At 39.8% G+C, this 16,744-nt stretch overlaps 1 protein-coding gene across 2 annotated transcripts in view; it reads left to right on the top strand.

Moving 5' to 3' along the window:
* Positions 1–12,875, top strand: part of BBOX1 (gamma-butyrobetaine hydroxylase 1) — a 38,261-nt gene extending 25,386 nt beyond the window's left edge. For both annotated transcript variants that reach the window (XM_058855802.1, XM_058855811.1), the window contains exons 4-8: positions 1,622–1,820; positions 5,134–5,239; positions 8,298–8,494; positions 9,195–9,361; positions 10,478–12,875. In XM_058855802.1, the coding sequence (XP_058711785.1) occupies positions 1,622–1,820; positions 5,134–5,239; positions 8,298–8,494; positions 9,195–9,361; positions 10,478–10,638 (830 nt within the window). In that variant the 3' untranslated portion in view covers positions 10,639–12,875. The remainder of the gene's footprint in view (positions 1–1,621; positions 1,821–5,133; positions 5,240–8,297; positions 8,495–9,194; positions 9,362–10,477) is intronic.
* Positions 12,876–16,744: the final 3,869 nt, after the last annotated feature.

Genomic DNA, 16,744 nt, shown 5'->3' with positions numbered 1-16,744 from the left:
GATGCTGCCATAAAAAACCTCAGGCCAAATAGTTATGGTTTACCAAAGTTAAAAGTAAGTGAAACATGCCTAGTGAGATTTGGGAGGGAGCTCCAGTGGTGGAGCTCCTCCAGCTGTGTTCTGGGATCGTAGAATTACAGAACAGCTTGGGTTGGAAGGGCACCTTGAAGATCAAACTGTTCCACGCCCCTACCATGGGCAGGGACACCTTCAACTAGACCAGTGCCTCACTACCCACAGTTAACTCACCCTGAAGCCTTCTTTTTTCAGACTAAACAATCCCAATTTTGTCAGCTTTTCCTCATGTGAGAGCTGCTCCATCCCTCTGATCAACTTGGTGGCCTCTTCTGGACTCACTGCATGTTATGGGTTGAGTGAGATGTTTCAATAAGCCCTGTACCTAATTAATTAATACCTGTATTATAGCTAGCAAAGAAATAGTATAGATTAGGAATCAGTGTAATTTACCACTGAATTGTTGATAGTGTACACAGAGTCCTTTTCCTTTCATTCAACCCTTAAGAAAGCAACCACAAAGCAGGCCAAACTTTGGGGAGAAGAGCCCACACATTTCAGGGAATGTGCAGAAGACTTCTGCTTTGTGAACATATGGTATAACTTTTATAGTTTGTAAAGTGGGGTGTCTGTCAGTCAGAAATTCCAACTTATCTTTCCACATCTGCTTCCGCGGCAAGATGTTTATTGTCAACTGGGAATGGAAATCCCATGGTGCTGAAATAACTCATTAACTCCAAACAAGCTGTCTTGATGGTGTTATTTCACCAATTAGCAAACTGATGTGAGAGGCAAGATGCCCTGAGTTATTGCACCAGCTGACAAGCTCTTAAGGACAGGGGGCATGCCCCACTGCACTCCAACAAGTCAATGCCCTTCATGTGTTGGAGACCCCAGAGCTGGATTCAGTACTCGAGGTGGGGTCTCAGCAGAGCAGAGAGGCAGAGGACGAATGGGCATGAAAAGTGTTTCATGGACACAGGCAAGGGAAACTGAAACGACTGGCCTTGGGATTTGAGAAGCTTCTTCACAGAGCTCTGCATGGCCCCTGGCCATGACTTTGTCCTCAAGTGACCCCATAGGCTCAGCGGTTGACCTCATGTGACCCCAGCATTGTCCAAACTCATGAATTTGACCTGCAGGCTAATTGGTTGAACCATCATAGTCCCAAGTGATGGGTCTGAAGGCAAGTAACCCCATGGGTTGACCTATGAGGGATGTCTCAGGGTGTTCCATAGTTTTTCAACCCTAAAAAGAAACTTTCAAAGTAGTTGTAGTTTCAGATTTTCACTCTTGTGGCTCACCAGTACAGAGAGAAAAAATGAATATACACATTTCTGATGCACTGTTGACAAAAAATACTCCTTTCAAACTGTCCTTTCATTCAACTTTTGACCTGAAATTTCAATACTGCAGTGTTTTGCTGAATTTCATCATAAGTTAGCTTGTCATCTGTGCAAACTCAGGAACCCCATTTGAGATGGTTTGTAGGATTGAGGAGTATTCACAAATACACAGAAATCCCACTACCTTCCGGCTTTGACCGTGTCCTGAGTTTTGATGCTAGAACAGTTCAGAACTTGTTTTTCTATTTCTTCCCTTTCAGAACACCAGTACTGGGGCTCAGACCTTCAGCTTCCCAAAATGCCTTTTGAAGAAATCATGTACAATGATGAAAGTGCATACAAGTGGTTGTGCACCCTAAAGAAAGTAGGAATTGTTCTACTGACAGGAGCTGCTACAAGGCAGGGAGAATTGAATAGACTTGGCCACAGGATTGGGTTCCTGCGCCTCACATTTTATGGGTGAGTTTGTTTTATAATATCTTGTAATCACCTCTAATGTTTTTCATATAAGCTTGCTGTATCTATTTTGTGGATTAATATATTAAAGCAAGGTGTATGGTTTTTTCTCTATATATTAGAAAATAGAAGGAAAAGTGTCTGAAAACAAATGTTGTTGAACTTAGGGTAACAGTGAGATAGACCTACTTATCTATGCCGTAAACAAAACCTAAAAAATCCCTAATCCAGTCCTGTTCTGAGCAGAGGAAGTTATCTGTTCTGAAACTTTTGCTTAGTCTGATTTTCAGTCATGGATATAGATAAGACTTAGATGTTGGTGTTGTGGCCCACATCACCAAGAAGATGGGCTGAGTACAGTATCCCTGCTTTCAAAAGATTGTGCTCTGGAAAGCCATAACCAATCCCAACAAGGAGAGTTCAGCTTGAAGGAGTGCAAGCAGGCACTTGTAAATCATCCTTTTGATACCAACAACTGGCAAACTGAAGCTCTACCTCTGCAATGCCTACTAAATGAGCAGACAAATGATGATGGCAACTCACATCTTGCTGAGCTGAATCAGTGACCTCCATCTAACTAAGAAGAAATGTTTGTAGCTAATACTTAAAATAATTTCCACCCCTGAAACAGAAGTCCATTTCTTACTGGCATCCAATTCTGGGGTGCATTTTACAAACATAATATAATAATAACTTTGGGTAATCTCCCTGCTGTCTCACTGGGAGCCAAATACATGGCCTACAAAATAGGATAAATAAAAGGATAAACTCAGAATTGGCAAACTTGCCAAATTAAACATTACCTCAACAGAACCCTGAATTTTAAACTGAAATGTAACAGCAATGAATATAATTCTAACAAATGAAAGAAAAAAGCCTTTTTTCTTGTCTAGATGAGAAGATGTCTAGATGTCTGCTTGGTGTGACCTCCCTAAAGTGTCATTACTGTAAAAAGTGGAAACATTCTCTGTATCAGCCATATAATATCAAGAGTTTCCATGTTTTTAAATGAATCTTTTTCTTTCCATTATGGAGACCCAACTGCATTAATAAAATCATACCACAATTCATTTCTCCAACTTCTCATGTCCTAGATGTTGTGTTCCTCCTCTGTTCTGAAGCCTTGTCCAATGCTTGGTGTGGTGTGAAGGCTTTCCTTCAGGGCTCCAGCACTCCCATTAAAACAGCCAATTCATCAGTATCACCTGGAGCTCTTCAGCAGCAAGAGAAGGACATGTGTCCCAAATCTCATATGTGTGAGACACAGACTTCTAATGAAGTGTAACACCAAATGATTCAAATGTGGCTTCAGTTCCTAGTGCTGCACTTTCACAGGACTAAGGATGTGGCAGCCTGGTTTTCTACTGATGAAGACTGAGCCCATGTTGCTATCTAATGCAAAACATTGCTACACCTGCTTGGTGCCAATCTTTCTACTCTGTCAAACAGCCTGAACAATGAGCTTTGAAATCTGACCCTAATTATTAAACCATAAACCATTCCAACCCACTTTGCTCTCCTTAAGATCCAAGAGTCCTCTGACATCCCCTTACTACCTGTGCACCCAACATGGCCAAGCTGATGCTTCAACTCATCTGAGACTTAAACAAAGTAAGGTTGATTTTTCCATATTCAGTGCCGAGCTCCCTGTTAGCATCTTTGACTTCAAGTCAGTAACTTGGACTTTGACCAAAGCTCCCTGGGTGGAAGGAAAGCTCCTGGGGAGCAGCTTCCCTTGCAAATCCTAACAGCACAAAAGCAATGACTGCTTTTACAAAAGCTTATGATAATTCTATAAAGTGTTATCACTCCAGCAATTTTATATATTTCATATAAATGAGACAATTAAAATGTGTTAAATTGTTTTAGAACCATGGAGTGACACCACAGCCTATTAAATCAAAGATGAAGCAAATCTAACTGCCTTCAGCACTAATTACAGGAATGATATAAAGGGGCTATTTTTTGGTTGTCGAATTAAGGAAGTGTGGTTGAAATGATCATGCTTGAGTATTAAGATCATGTGCTGATGAATATGTGCTGTTACTCCAAGTACTCAATGTACTGATGAATATGTGTCATACCCAATAATAAAAACTATTTCTCCTAGGCAGTTAAACATGTTTGCAAATATTCAAGGGGATTTTCTCCCTGGCAATTGCAGAAATCCAATTTTAGCATTTTGCATAATTTCTATACTAAATACAACTCCTAGAGCAAAAGCATTAATATACTGTATATAAATAATTTTATCTGCACGTTCTTTAGCCTATTTTCTTTTAGAACTGTTATTAAGAAGTAAAGCTAGGCACACACCATCTGGAACATATTTGGTCTATAGTATTCCACAAGGCAAAATGAGTTTCGTAATTTCTTTTCAGTCACTTGTGTGTATGCAATTATATGGACTCTGCATGGTAAATTACACTTTTCCAGACAAACATCTGGATCTGTAACATACATCTGCTGAGGACTGTCTTCAATCATATGAACTTTGTGTAAACAAAACCTGTGGTTCTTGGTCTCAAATTCTCCTGCATGGTGTGTCACTCAAAATACATTTTGTCTGTGCATGCAACATGAGGTATTCCTGTCTTTGCCATATAGCTGTGACTTCCTTTTTTCACTGCAGTTGTCAGAAAACTTTTTTACTGAATTGTGCCAAATTCCAAGACAGAAACTATGTAATAAAATAAACAGAGCTACTTCTCCAAAAGGGTGTCATAGAAAGGGAAGAAGTGTCAAAGTCTTTCTTTCAAGCCTTTCAAGACATTTTCCTCCAGTAGCAAGTCTTCAACTTACAGGAAAGATCCCCTGTAAAGGATACTCTATATTTTCTAGGATTATAAAGCCTTAAAAATAACTTTTGGGGAAAGTTACATGGCCTTTACAAAATCTGTATGTCATTGATAATGTGCTCCATGTGGCAGAGGGAAAGTGGAAGGTTGATAAAAAGAAATGGGCCAGCTTCTACTTGCTTATTTCTGAAGCATCAGTACCAAGATGATTTCTACTGCCAGAAGCCTCTTGCTTAGGGTCTTCATCTGGCCTTTGCATTCATCAAAGTGCCACCACTGGAAAGCCATCATTCTTCTAGGTACTGCCTTGGTGCCAGATGTCCCTTGGCACACTGAAGTTTATCTAGGACTGATGAAATAAGTTTCTGTTGGGGTGGAGGGACACTGCTAAATTCTTATTTCCTTATAATGTTACAATATTTTCGTGTCCAAAGATGAAATGACTTTTGCACTGTGGTTTCACAGTTTCTGTGTATAGATGTTCTAACATGTTTTCTCTTTTCCCTTTCCTTATAAAGACCAACTTGGCAAGTGCAAGACAAAGCAGATGCTAATAATGTAGCTTATACAACTGGGAGACTCTGTTTTCATACTGATTACCCTGTTCTGCAGCACCCACCTGGGGTAAGTTAAATTTACTGACTTTTTCAACCCACAAAAGGGGAGAGGGAAATGTTCCTATAATGTGAAATACAGTTAGTGATCAGTGGCTTGGAATTTTGTCTTCAAAGAGCAATGTAAAAATACTGATATATTAATATGCATATGATAATCTATATACACCTGAGTATGCAATTTATATGGTATGATGTAAATTCAGCGTTAATTCAGTATGTCTCCCATATATCCCATAATTTTAAAATTAAATACACAAAGTATTGAAAATATTTTTCATAACCAGATGAGAAAACTTTAGGGTCCTTTATATGCTTTGAATACTGTTCTCATTATTTCACAAGAGTTAGGCATCTAAATGCTATAGTCAGCTTGTGACATTTTAGGACTCATCTCTTCAGCTCAGGAGGGGAACAGAGAAAGAAATATGATTAAGATGGTACATTCTTTTTTCTGTGAATTGTTTACCCTTTCACAACAGACAAAAAATCTGGGCCATTCTGTAAAACCGGACAACCTCAGAAAATATGTTTTCACCCAGTCCCTGTCATATCAAAGTGTAATCCACATAATTCACATAATTCCAGGGAACTGCAAAATAGTAGGAACAGGTACAAAGGAACACAGATAACCCTGGAAAAGTTTGCACCATAAAACTTTCCCTTCTGTTGTGGAGTACGCTGTTGTTTCTGTAAACAAAAGGCCAATGTGATTTACCCATAGGGAAATACCAAATACTTCACAATAAGTTTATCTTTTCATCATTTAGATACTGTTCATTGATGTGGAGTGAGAATGGACTAGGGCTTCATTAACAGAGAGCAGATGTGAATTAGCTCACTGTCCTGTCTGTGCCAAAGCTCATGCTCTGCTAAGAAACATTAGAAAAGAGCTAACCTTTTTCATTCAAATGTGCTTGTAGGAAATAAAAGTATTAAAGCACATTAAAATGTTTTTGAACATAGTCCTGAGTGTGCCATTTTCTTTATATATCCAGTTATTCCACAATATTTTAATTAAGTCATATGTAAGCCACAGCAAACCCCTGCAGCACTACAGGCTGGGGATGGTGTGGCTGGACAGTGCCCAGGCAGAAAGGGACCTGGGGGTGCTGGTTGACACCCGACTGAGCAAGAACCAGCAGTGTGCCCAGGTGGCCAAGAAGGCCAACAGCATCCTGGCCTGTGTCAGGAATGGTGTGGCCAGCAGGAGCAGGGAGCTCATTCTTCCCCTGTACTCAGCACTGGTGAGGCCACATCTCGAGTGCTGTGTCCAGTTCTGGCCCCTCAGTTTGGGAAGGACTTTGAGACCCTTGAGGGCATCCAGAGGAGGCAATGAGGCTGGTGAGGGGCTGGGAACACAAACCCTGTGAGGAACCACTGAGGGAGCTGGGGGTTGTTCAGCCTGGAGAAAAGGAGACCCAGAGGTGACCTCATCACTCTCCACTGCTCCCTGAAAGGTGGTTTTATCAGATGGGGTTGGTCTCTTTCTCCAGGCAGCAGCTGACAGAATGAGAGGACAACAGTCTTAATCTGTGCCAAGGGAATTATAGGTTGGATATTAGGAAAATTTTTTTACTGAAATAGTGATAAAGTACTGGAATTGTCTACCTGAGGAGGTGGTGGAGTCACCATCCATGGATGTGTTTAAAAAATGATTGGATGTGGTGCTCGGTGCCATGGTTTAGTTGACGTGTTAGGGCATGGGTTGGACTCAATGATCTTAAAGGTCTCTCCCAACCTAGTGATTCCGTGATTTATTATGCACATTTAGACATGTTCTTGAAAGATGATGATTAATTTCAGAACTGTCCCATAAAAATCCTGGTTTAGGATTTCCTAGGACCATAACATAAATTACTGCAGCCCTCCTTGACTGGGCCAAGCTGTGCTTACCTTGCACAAGGCCAGCTGTGGCCACAAAACAAAGAACTTGCTGCTTTGTGCTCCCTTCAGTGGGTCCTTTGCCCTGCCCACAGCTTGAGTTTCCCCCTTCATCACCATTACCAAGGTCTGCAGGTCCAGCTGGTAAAGAGAGCAAACCCTGTTCCAGTCCTCTTTCCCATCCTGAGGAGGTTTGTTTGGTTTGGGTTTTTGTTTGGTGAGTTGTCTGGCTTTTTGGTTTTGTTGTTTATTTGTTTGAGCTTATGTTTGTGGGGTGTTTTTTGTTTGGGTTTTTGCAGATGATGTTTTGGGGGTTTTTGGGTTTGGGGGTTGTTTTGCTTTGCTTGCTTGGTTGGGGTTTTTTTTGTGGGTTTGTTTGTTTGTTTGGGTTATATGGGGGTTTTTGTTGTTTTGTTTGTTTGTTTGTTTGTTTGCTCACTTTTGGTTATTGTTGGGTTTGTTTTTTTTGGTTGGTTTGGTTATTTTTCTCCTAGTGGTCTCAGAAATAATTCACCACCATGGAAGGGCCAAGTGACAAAGGTAACAACATTTGATGTGACAAGTGTATCGTGTGTCATTTGCAGGATGAGCAATTACAGTTTGTGTGGTATCTAGAGCCACAGGGAGTTTTACTGCTTGTGTCAGCAGCTCAGATTTGTACCAATGCAACCTGGAGCCCAGCTTCGGCTTTTTGCTCCATCTTACACCTTGGCAAATTCATTCTAAAGTGAAATTAAACCATCTTAATGATACTTTATCACAGAGACAGGCCTTCTCTGATAGCAAATTCTTCCCCTCTATGAGCAGATAATTCACATCAGGTTTTGTTTCTGCAGGCCAGAGCTAATATGCCTTGTTGAAATGCATTTAAAATTATGTGACAGCCAGAAAGAGGAACTCAAAGGAAAGAACCAAAACCTCTTTGCCACTGACTCACAGGTTGCAAGCATTAGAAGATATCCCAAATGGGATGAATTTATGAACATGCTTCTTTAATTTTCTGCCTTTGTGATACTGGTGGCAGAGTGCTATGCAGCTGCAGTAAAGGAGAACTCAGTCTGTCACTGGGAAAAAAAAACTAACCACCAGAATAAAAGAACCACAGATGTGAGAGAACTGATACTAATGAACTGTTAAATATGCAAGCTAATTGTTTTTATAAAAGAGATCTTAATTCATTCCAGGTTCAATTTCTTCACTGTATAAAGCAAACATCTGCAGGAGGTGAAAGTGAAGTTGTAGATGGATTTCATGTATCCAACAAGCTGAGGAAACAAAATCCTGAGGCATATCAGATCCTGTCCTCTACTGCTGTAGACTACGTTGATGTTGGGGTGGATTACTGTGATTTTGCTGTGCACTGTAAACAAAGGATTATAGAGTGAGTAGTTTCAGCAACACCTATAAGTAAAATCCCTGTGCTCTGGTGGATTACATGTTGGTAGAAGGTCTGCTCCTGCCACCTTGTGGGAAAACACTGATTTAACTTGGTCTGTAGTTCTAGGATTGGGTGGGATTGGTTGGTTGGGGTCTTAAGTCAGTTTTTTGGGGGGAATATGTGACTTGTTCTGTGCATTGTACCATTTACTTGGTTTTGCCACACACAGACAAGAAGTGGTGGTACTTAGAGTAACTCCTAGGCACAGGCACAGGTTAATAACAACCAAATCTGTTACTAAATGCCAGTCAATATACATATATATCATGCAAGGAGAGGTCATAATTTGAAACATTTAGATTAAGAATGATATACTATCAAAAGATGAAATGCAATTGTTCATATTCTCTTCTGATTTTATAAAGTTTATGATTTATTTTTAAAAGTTTACAGTTAAAGAGTGTATAATATAGATTTTTGAGGAAATTAAATGCCTGCACTTTCTCCTGATTATCCCTTTTCCTAGTTAGGCTTAATTAGGAAAATCCAATCCAGTATCAATCTGAATTTTACTATAGAAACATACTGATATTCCAGCAGGAGAATTCAGCTATTGCTTAATCATCTCGAACTGTTTCAGTAACAGCTAAATTATTTTTTCTTTTTTCCTTTCTTTTTTTTTCCCCTCTCCTTTGTTCCATAGCATAGATTCCAGAGGCCAAGCAATTCGCATCAATTACAATAATGCAACAAGAGACACAGTGTTTGATATACCAGCTGAAAAAGTGAGGTCATTTTATGCAGCTCTAAAGGAATTTAATGATTTATTAAACAGTGCTGAACACAAGTTTACTTACAAACTGAAACCAGGTCAGTAAATTGCTTCTCCTCACAACAATTTTTCACTTTTTTCCTTCAAGTCAAAATACTTGAAGATTGCTAGCACTAGTACTGAGAGGAACTTAGAGACTTTCTATCATCTATTTTATATCATACTGCAGTCTTACATTCATTCTATATATTTCTTTTGCCATTGTTACACTGTAAAGAAGAAAAAATGGCAGGGGGGAATAGACTACCTATGGATTAGTCAAATGTATCTTTCTACTAAATCCAAAATAGCATTTTATGCTACATACCATATTGGAAATCGATGTATCAATAGCATCATAGATGGGAAATACTATGTGTGATATCATATGGGGTCTTAATCTCTGTTCTTTCATTCCCCAGCATTAAAATAAAGATATGAACCTCTCAAGAGATATTACAAAAGTAAATTCATTGGTGTATCTGACTGCCTCACATACTACGGTATTTGTGTCTAAAATGTCTGTGAGGAAATGAATCTCTCTCCACTGGAAACACACAATAAATAATGTGTAAGATCACATTAATGGAAAAACAAAGTGCCTTACATTACATTAGTGACATCGATTTTCTTAATTAATGCATCAAAATGCTGGTAGAGGGAATGGGGAGAAGATAAGGAAGACTGTGAGTTTATTTAATTCAAGATTTATCATAATGGTGGCACACAAGGGAGAAAAATTAAATTGGTATTCTAGCATTAATGATGTGATTTCCTAACTTTCTATATCTTCACTTTGTTCTTGTGAAATTCTCTTAGCAGGGATAGTATGTATGTGTGTAGTACAAATAGTACTAGACTGATCAAATAAAAAGTATCCTAGTGTTTTTCACCCATTTTATTTATTTCACCTGTATGTATTTGCTGTAGCTGCCTTTCTCCTCAAGGACTCCTCTACCACTCTGCTTTTTAACTCCTCATTATACAAGAAATGAAAGAGATGTCATAAGGGAACTGGCCTCTCTGGTTAAGAAAGTTGAAATTACTGTGTATCTCCAGCTGAGCTACTTGAAATTATTGCTCCCTAACCGTTGATATGAATCTACCTGTTGTCTTTTTTTGAAGGAATCAACAAGAACATTCCAACTACTGACCTTTGTGCAATCTCTTTGTAGGAGACATAGTGACATTCGATAACTGGCGTGTGCTTCACGGTCGCCAGAGCTACCCGTCGTGTTCAGAAGTGACGCGTCACCTGGAAGGTGCCTATGCAGACTGGGATGTAGTCATGTCAAGGCTCCGGCTCCTTAGGAAAAAGGTCCTGAACAGAGATTGAACTTTCTTCTAACTAGAATGAGCAAAACGTAGATAATCTAACCTCAATGACAACAGCAACATTAAAAGAATGAGTCTTCTTTCCAGAAACTAACATCACTTTTGATAAGGGCTTGTTATAGAACCAGGGTAATGGCTTTGAACTGACAGAGGGTAGGTTTTGATTAGATATTAGGAAGATATTCTTTACTATGAGGGTGCTGAGCTACTGCAACAGGTTGCTCAGAGAAGCTGTGGCTGCCCAGTCCCTGGAAGTGCTCAAGGCCAGGTTGGATAGGGATTGGAGCAACCTGGGATAGTGAAAGGTATCCTTGCTTTTGGCAAAGGGGTGGAATGAGATGGTTTTTAAGGTCCCTCTCAGCCCAAACCATTCTGTGTGTCTATCACAAATATATGTTTTATTTCTTTAAGCTAAGAAATATTTTGTTCATAACAATTTAAGTTTATCTGTGCCATGGTCTTTGAATCTAAGAAATACATTGCTATGTCTGTAAGTTTATATGTTCTTTTACAATCAATGTGCAAAGTGGCTTGAAAGATTATCACTTTTCCAGACAGACTGGGGGTCACAATGTCTTCCTTTGCCTCTACATGTCTGCCTGTGCTCCCTAGAAAACTTGAAAGGTAAAATGAAAAGAAGCATTATTAACTAAATTTTGTTATGAATGGCACCTTCCTCTATTTTCAGAGAAGCATTCTTTACTGCATAAATCATAACTAAAATTTGCTATCAAAATATAAAAACACCAAAACACTGCAATGGTGTTATTTTTAAATACACACCTTTCTAGGTAGGACTCTGCTGTAACACATGATCTCATTGAACAGAGGCTGTATTCTCTGTATCCCACTGCACATGTTTTGACCATCACAGCCACAAATAATTTTTCTTGCATTTCCAACTCCATAAGATCAGAAACCATAAACTTACCAAAGAATGCATCTTAATAATGTTCCTCTGCATTAGGAAGATAAATCCTACTCTCAGTGTAGAGGGCACAGCCAGGGTCAGAAATCCTATCAGATGTCATGTACAGATGTAAGATCTGTAGAGCAGAGTTTTGAATAAGTCAGGAGGAGGAATGCTGATGATGTTTGGTGGCTAAAAACTACAAAGGAGAACTGGCTATTGACTTTGCATGTGACAGAAAGGTGGTAACTGAACCCAAATCCATTTTTGTTACACCTCCAATAGGTCTTTAGGATGTTTTCCTCTACTCTGTATTCTGAATAAAAATTATGCTAGAAATAAATTATATATGTACATAAAAAAATTATGTAGAAATAAATTTCTGCAGCCAAAGTAGTGGTGTTCTTTCCCTATATTCAGATGCCAAATGGAAAAAGAAAGAATTTCAAAATACTTGTTTTCATGCCCAACAAAATGTCCACTGAGTTTATTTTTCATTGCTCTTATAGCTGCAGATTTAACAGGATGCCTCTCACCATGCTGTGAGCTAGACAAAATAACCACTCTTCCACCCTCAAATCCTTCTGTTCAAATGTATATTTTCAAACATGTTCCTTCCAAGTCAAATAAATCCTAGTCTCTTCTTAGTAGGGTAGCACAATAAAACTACAACTACAGAGTTAAATAACCATAGAATTAAAATAAGGCCAGTTTAGATGGAACTTTGATTTTGTGGACACTGTCCCTTCCCATGGACTGGAACTAGATGATCTTTAAGGTCCCTTCCAATCCAGACCACTGTATGATTCTATGACCTAAAATGAGTTTGCAAACACTTCAATAGCTTCTGCTTATCATTTAAGAACAGATATCAGCTGAATAATCAGATAAAACTCAATTAGGCCTTTTTGTCATAGGGCAGTTTGAATCCAGTCTTCTTTATTAAATAGTGAAACGTTATTTCATGACTATTGAGGTCAAAGTTACGACCTCATGAAATAGTCTAACAAAATTTGAGTTTAGGGGTAATTAAATCTCTCAGTGCCTCCTTTAATAACTAATTCTGGAAACATGAGGAAAATATTTTTTTGTCTTTGTTATAAAAGAGGGAAAATTAATACCTATATTCATGTATTCCAGCAATGCTCTGCATTAACTGTGGTATTTTCCATATAAAGATGGAGTGAATGTTGCAATTTATAACTGTTAAGACATCTTGTGATTTATACCAGTTATTAACAGGGAAGAGATGTTTTCCACCTGTATTCTATACTTTTCTGAACACTTTCATTCAAATTACTTTTTATTAAAAGCTGTCATGGAACTAATTGCTGGTTTGGGCTTGTATCTAATCTCACACATAACATCTTGCACACAGATATAAAGTCATTGTAAGTTACAAATATCTTTAAATCTTATTATACCTGGATCCATTCACATTTGTTTGTCTTGTATACTTAAAATACAGTTAAAATATAACTAAACCCACAGCTTTGAACAGAATGGAGTACAAATAATGGTAAAAACTGTTCATCAGCAGAAACATGAGGTCCTGCACCTCATGTGAGAAAATCTAATTCCTGTTATGCCTCCATATGCACAATATCCAGTTAAACAGGAAAAGGGTCACACTACCCACACAAATTGAATGCAAACCAAAACTTATGCTTGTGCCCGAAAACCCTCTGCTCAACTTCTAAAATCCTGCTACTATCTATATCAGAGATTTTAATTCTAAGTTCCTTTGCCTAATACCTTAGTCATACTAGAAAAAGAGTATTTCTGTAGCTATCTGCAAAGTAGATCTCCTGATGACTATTGATACCTGGTCAGGCTAAAGAATAGAGGAAGCCCCAAATGTTTTTTGTTCCCCTTCTTTTCCAAAACCACACAAAAGGTGACATTGCAAAGCTTGAAGACAGCTCTGGCTTCTGACATAGCTGCAGTACAGATACATGCCACCCAGCATGGGTACCTCAACCTTCACAGACTAAAAGGCCCAACCATCTTTGTCATCTTGTAACAGCAAGAAAATAATCAGCTGACAACAAGTGTTTGCAAGACAGCACTGAAGAAGCTTTTGGGCTGTACCCAGAGGGTGGTAAAGGACGTGATTTCACTGAGCTGTTGTAATCTAGAACTTCTGATGCTCTGTTAGCTTTGTGCTGTTCATGATATATCAGCTAACCAGGCTGTTGTCAGCAGCTGGCTGCATCCAGAACAGGTGGAGAAAGAGAAAAAAATACAGCAGAGCCACGCCCTGCAGGGGTGTACAGGGGCTGTAGAACCTTGCAGTGGCCAGTCCCGTGAGAGCCACTGTGTCGCAAGGCAGCAGCTCCTGGGATCTGGCGCTAGAGAACGTGCGAGACACAGCGAGAGAAGGTGAAGCCCAACTCCGAGGTACCCAGCCCCTTGCCCAGCTGGCTGAAAAGCAGGCCCTGAGTGGGCACTGGTTGGGGGCAGGGGGTAGCTCAGTCCTGCCGCTCTTGGAGACTGAGAAGGAGGAGGGGCCCGCCCTTGGTCACCATGGACAAAGAGAGGCAAGACGAGGCGGAGCAAGAGCTTTCCCAATGCGCAGCTCTTAGTGGCCAAGAGCTCTGCCTGTGGGAAGCTGAGGGATACCAGCAAGTGTCACCTTTGGAAGGAGACGTGCAAGGCCATCCACACATGTTCCAAAGAGAAGAAGATGAGACAGAGGCAGAGGTGTCCCAAGAGCGAGACAAGGATGGCCACACCGGTACTCAGCTGGAGCCCAGCTCTGCCAGCAGTGTGGGAAGCCAGGAGACGGGAGAGGCAGCACATGACCTGCGCAGCCCTTCTCCTGCCCCGAGGAGTCCCTTGAACACTGAGACAACAGCTGCTGCTGCCCGGGCTGCTACTGCTGGGGAGGAGGAGCCCACCAAGCCTCTGCCTCCTGCAGTGGAAAAGGCAGCAGCGTCTCCTGGCCTAGGCGAGAACATTCCACCAGCACAGACAGACAGGTCAGTCCATGCCACATACAGCCCCATAGGAAGCAACCAAGCTCAGCTAGACTTAGCAGAGCACATGAGCTCTGAGATCATGAGCCTGGTTTGCCTGGAGATGCAGGAATGTGACCATCCGACACAGGAAGAGAGGGACCTGGAGCAAAGCATGGCTGCAGAAGAAGATGCAGCAGCTCCAGGAGAAAGGGAATTGGTCCCGATCTCGTCCCCTTCTTCCAGCCCAAGCAGCAGCCAGGCTCAGCTGGACTCAGCCCAGCACATCAGCTCTGAGACCATGAGCCTGGTTTGCCTGGAGATGCAGGAATGTGGCCAGGGGACACAGGCAGTATTTTTAGGCTCTTGTTTAAGAAAGGAGAGATATGATGAGCTCACATTTTCTGCTGCCTTGCTCATAAACACATACCTCGCTTCTCCTCCTGTACAGGGAAAAGTGCTCTCTCAAATAAGGTTGTTGAATATAGAAGTGGCATGAGCTCATGATTCCTTTCCTTTCCAGGGTATATTTATGACTATTAAAAATAAAAAAAATTGAAAAATTAAGGAAGGTCTGAAATATCAAGTACCTTCTAACCAGTCAAGATCCCTTGCATGCCCCTGCCTACAGATCCAAGGACTTGTGCAAGGATCACAACACAGCTCATAAAGGGCAGGAGAAGCACCATAAAACATCACAGTATTAAGCACAGAACTTAAACCAGGAATGAAAAATCGTGTCTTCAAAACTCAACATCGCTGCAGCTGCCCCATTAATTTGGATAGATCAGAGCTGGATGCAGAGGAGTTTGGATCTGTTCCAGTTCCTTTCTGGGTCAACATAACCTTTGGCATCAGGATCCCAGCACAACCCTGAGGCTGGATAGAAATAAAAATAAGTACTCACTAAAACTTTTTTAGGACCTTTAGACCTGATCCCAGCTGTCACCAGTGCAGGGAAGACAAACACACAGTATATTTAAGGAATCCTGCAGTATTCCTGTTACTATCTCAACAATGGATGTATCTGTGAGAGGACATCACTCTCCTTGGGAGGTGGATGCTAGAGGACAAGCCCTTAGCTTAGCATTCTTGGGACCAAACAAGGCAAAGATTCCAGTGGATTTTTTCTAATTTTACTTCTTCACCCAGTCTAGCCAGACCAGGACTGATGGCACAGCAGGATTTCACAAAAGGCCACCAAAATTCTGTTTGAACAAATTAACTGTAGTGCTTGATTTCAAACAAGAGATGATGTCCAACAACACTTCTCTGGTTAAACATGACTATCCCAGCAGATATGTACCATTTTCTCTGAGTAATGCTTGTCAACAGGAGCTCATGTCTTCCAGCCTGCCACCCTGTCAATGCACACAAGTGCACACAAGCATGAGGCAATGCTGACTGATGAAGTTTGAAAACGTGAGTTTTCAACAGGAAAGTCAACAGGAATTACTTCTTGGACACTTCTGTAATTTGAGTTGTGAAGAATGAGCAGTTTTAACTTGTGTTTGAAAGCTGAAAACTTAACTTTTAGCTGCAGCCTGTAAACATGAAATCAGATTTCTTAGAGCATCCTGTGAAGAGTATCCTTTCTTACAGCTTTTAATGTAACAAATATAATTTGGATCAAAGTGGAAATTGTCTTTGGAAACCTGTCTGAAGAAAGGAGAAAAAAGATATTTTTCTTTAACTAAGGGGTTTCTTTCTCCCTTGAAATTTTGCTAATATTATTTCTCTTCATATATATTTATGTGTTTTAGAAATGTCCATAACACTAGCCCTCAAGAAAAAGAAAGAAAAAAGTAATGAGATTAGGTTTTTTAATTTTTTTTTCTGTGCTTATGCCTATACAACTCTTAGTATCTTTATTGACTTTCCTAACTCATTTAAATCAAAAAGAGGGTGGCCAGTGCTTTTACTTAATATCTTAAGTAATTCTTTTACTTATCAAATAGATTTCTACATTTCCTAGAACAAAATTTTAAAAATGTTTATATTTTTAGGGATATATTTTATTCATATTTATTATTTAGATATATTATAAATATATATTTATTTCTATTTCTATTTCTATTTCTATTTCTATTTCTATTTCTATTTCTATTTCTATTTCTATTTCTATTTCTATTTCTATTTCCTTGCTGAACTGGGCAAAATATTTAAAGAAGTGTAAAAATTAGTGACCTGACAAAATCAGGAAGGTATCAGGCCACTTAGTGTACTTGAGAACAAATATA

Source organism: Poecile atricapillus, chromosome 1 (assembly GCF_030490865.1).
Source record: "Poecile atricapillus isolate bPoeAtr1 chromosome 1, bPoeAtr1.hap1, whole genome shotgun sequence".
Taxonomy (NCBI): Eukaryota; Metazoa; Chordata; class Aves; order Passeriformes; family Paridae; genus Poecile; species Poecile atricapillus.
Note: the sequence above shows the minus strand (reverse complement) of the source record. Positions and strands in the feature narration are given on the sequence as shown.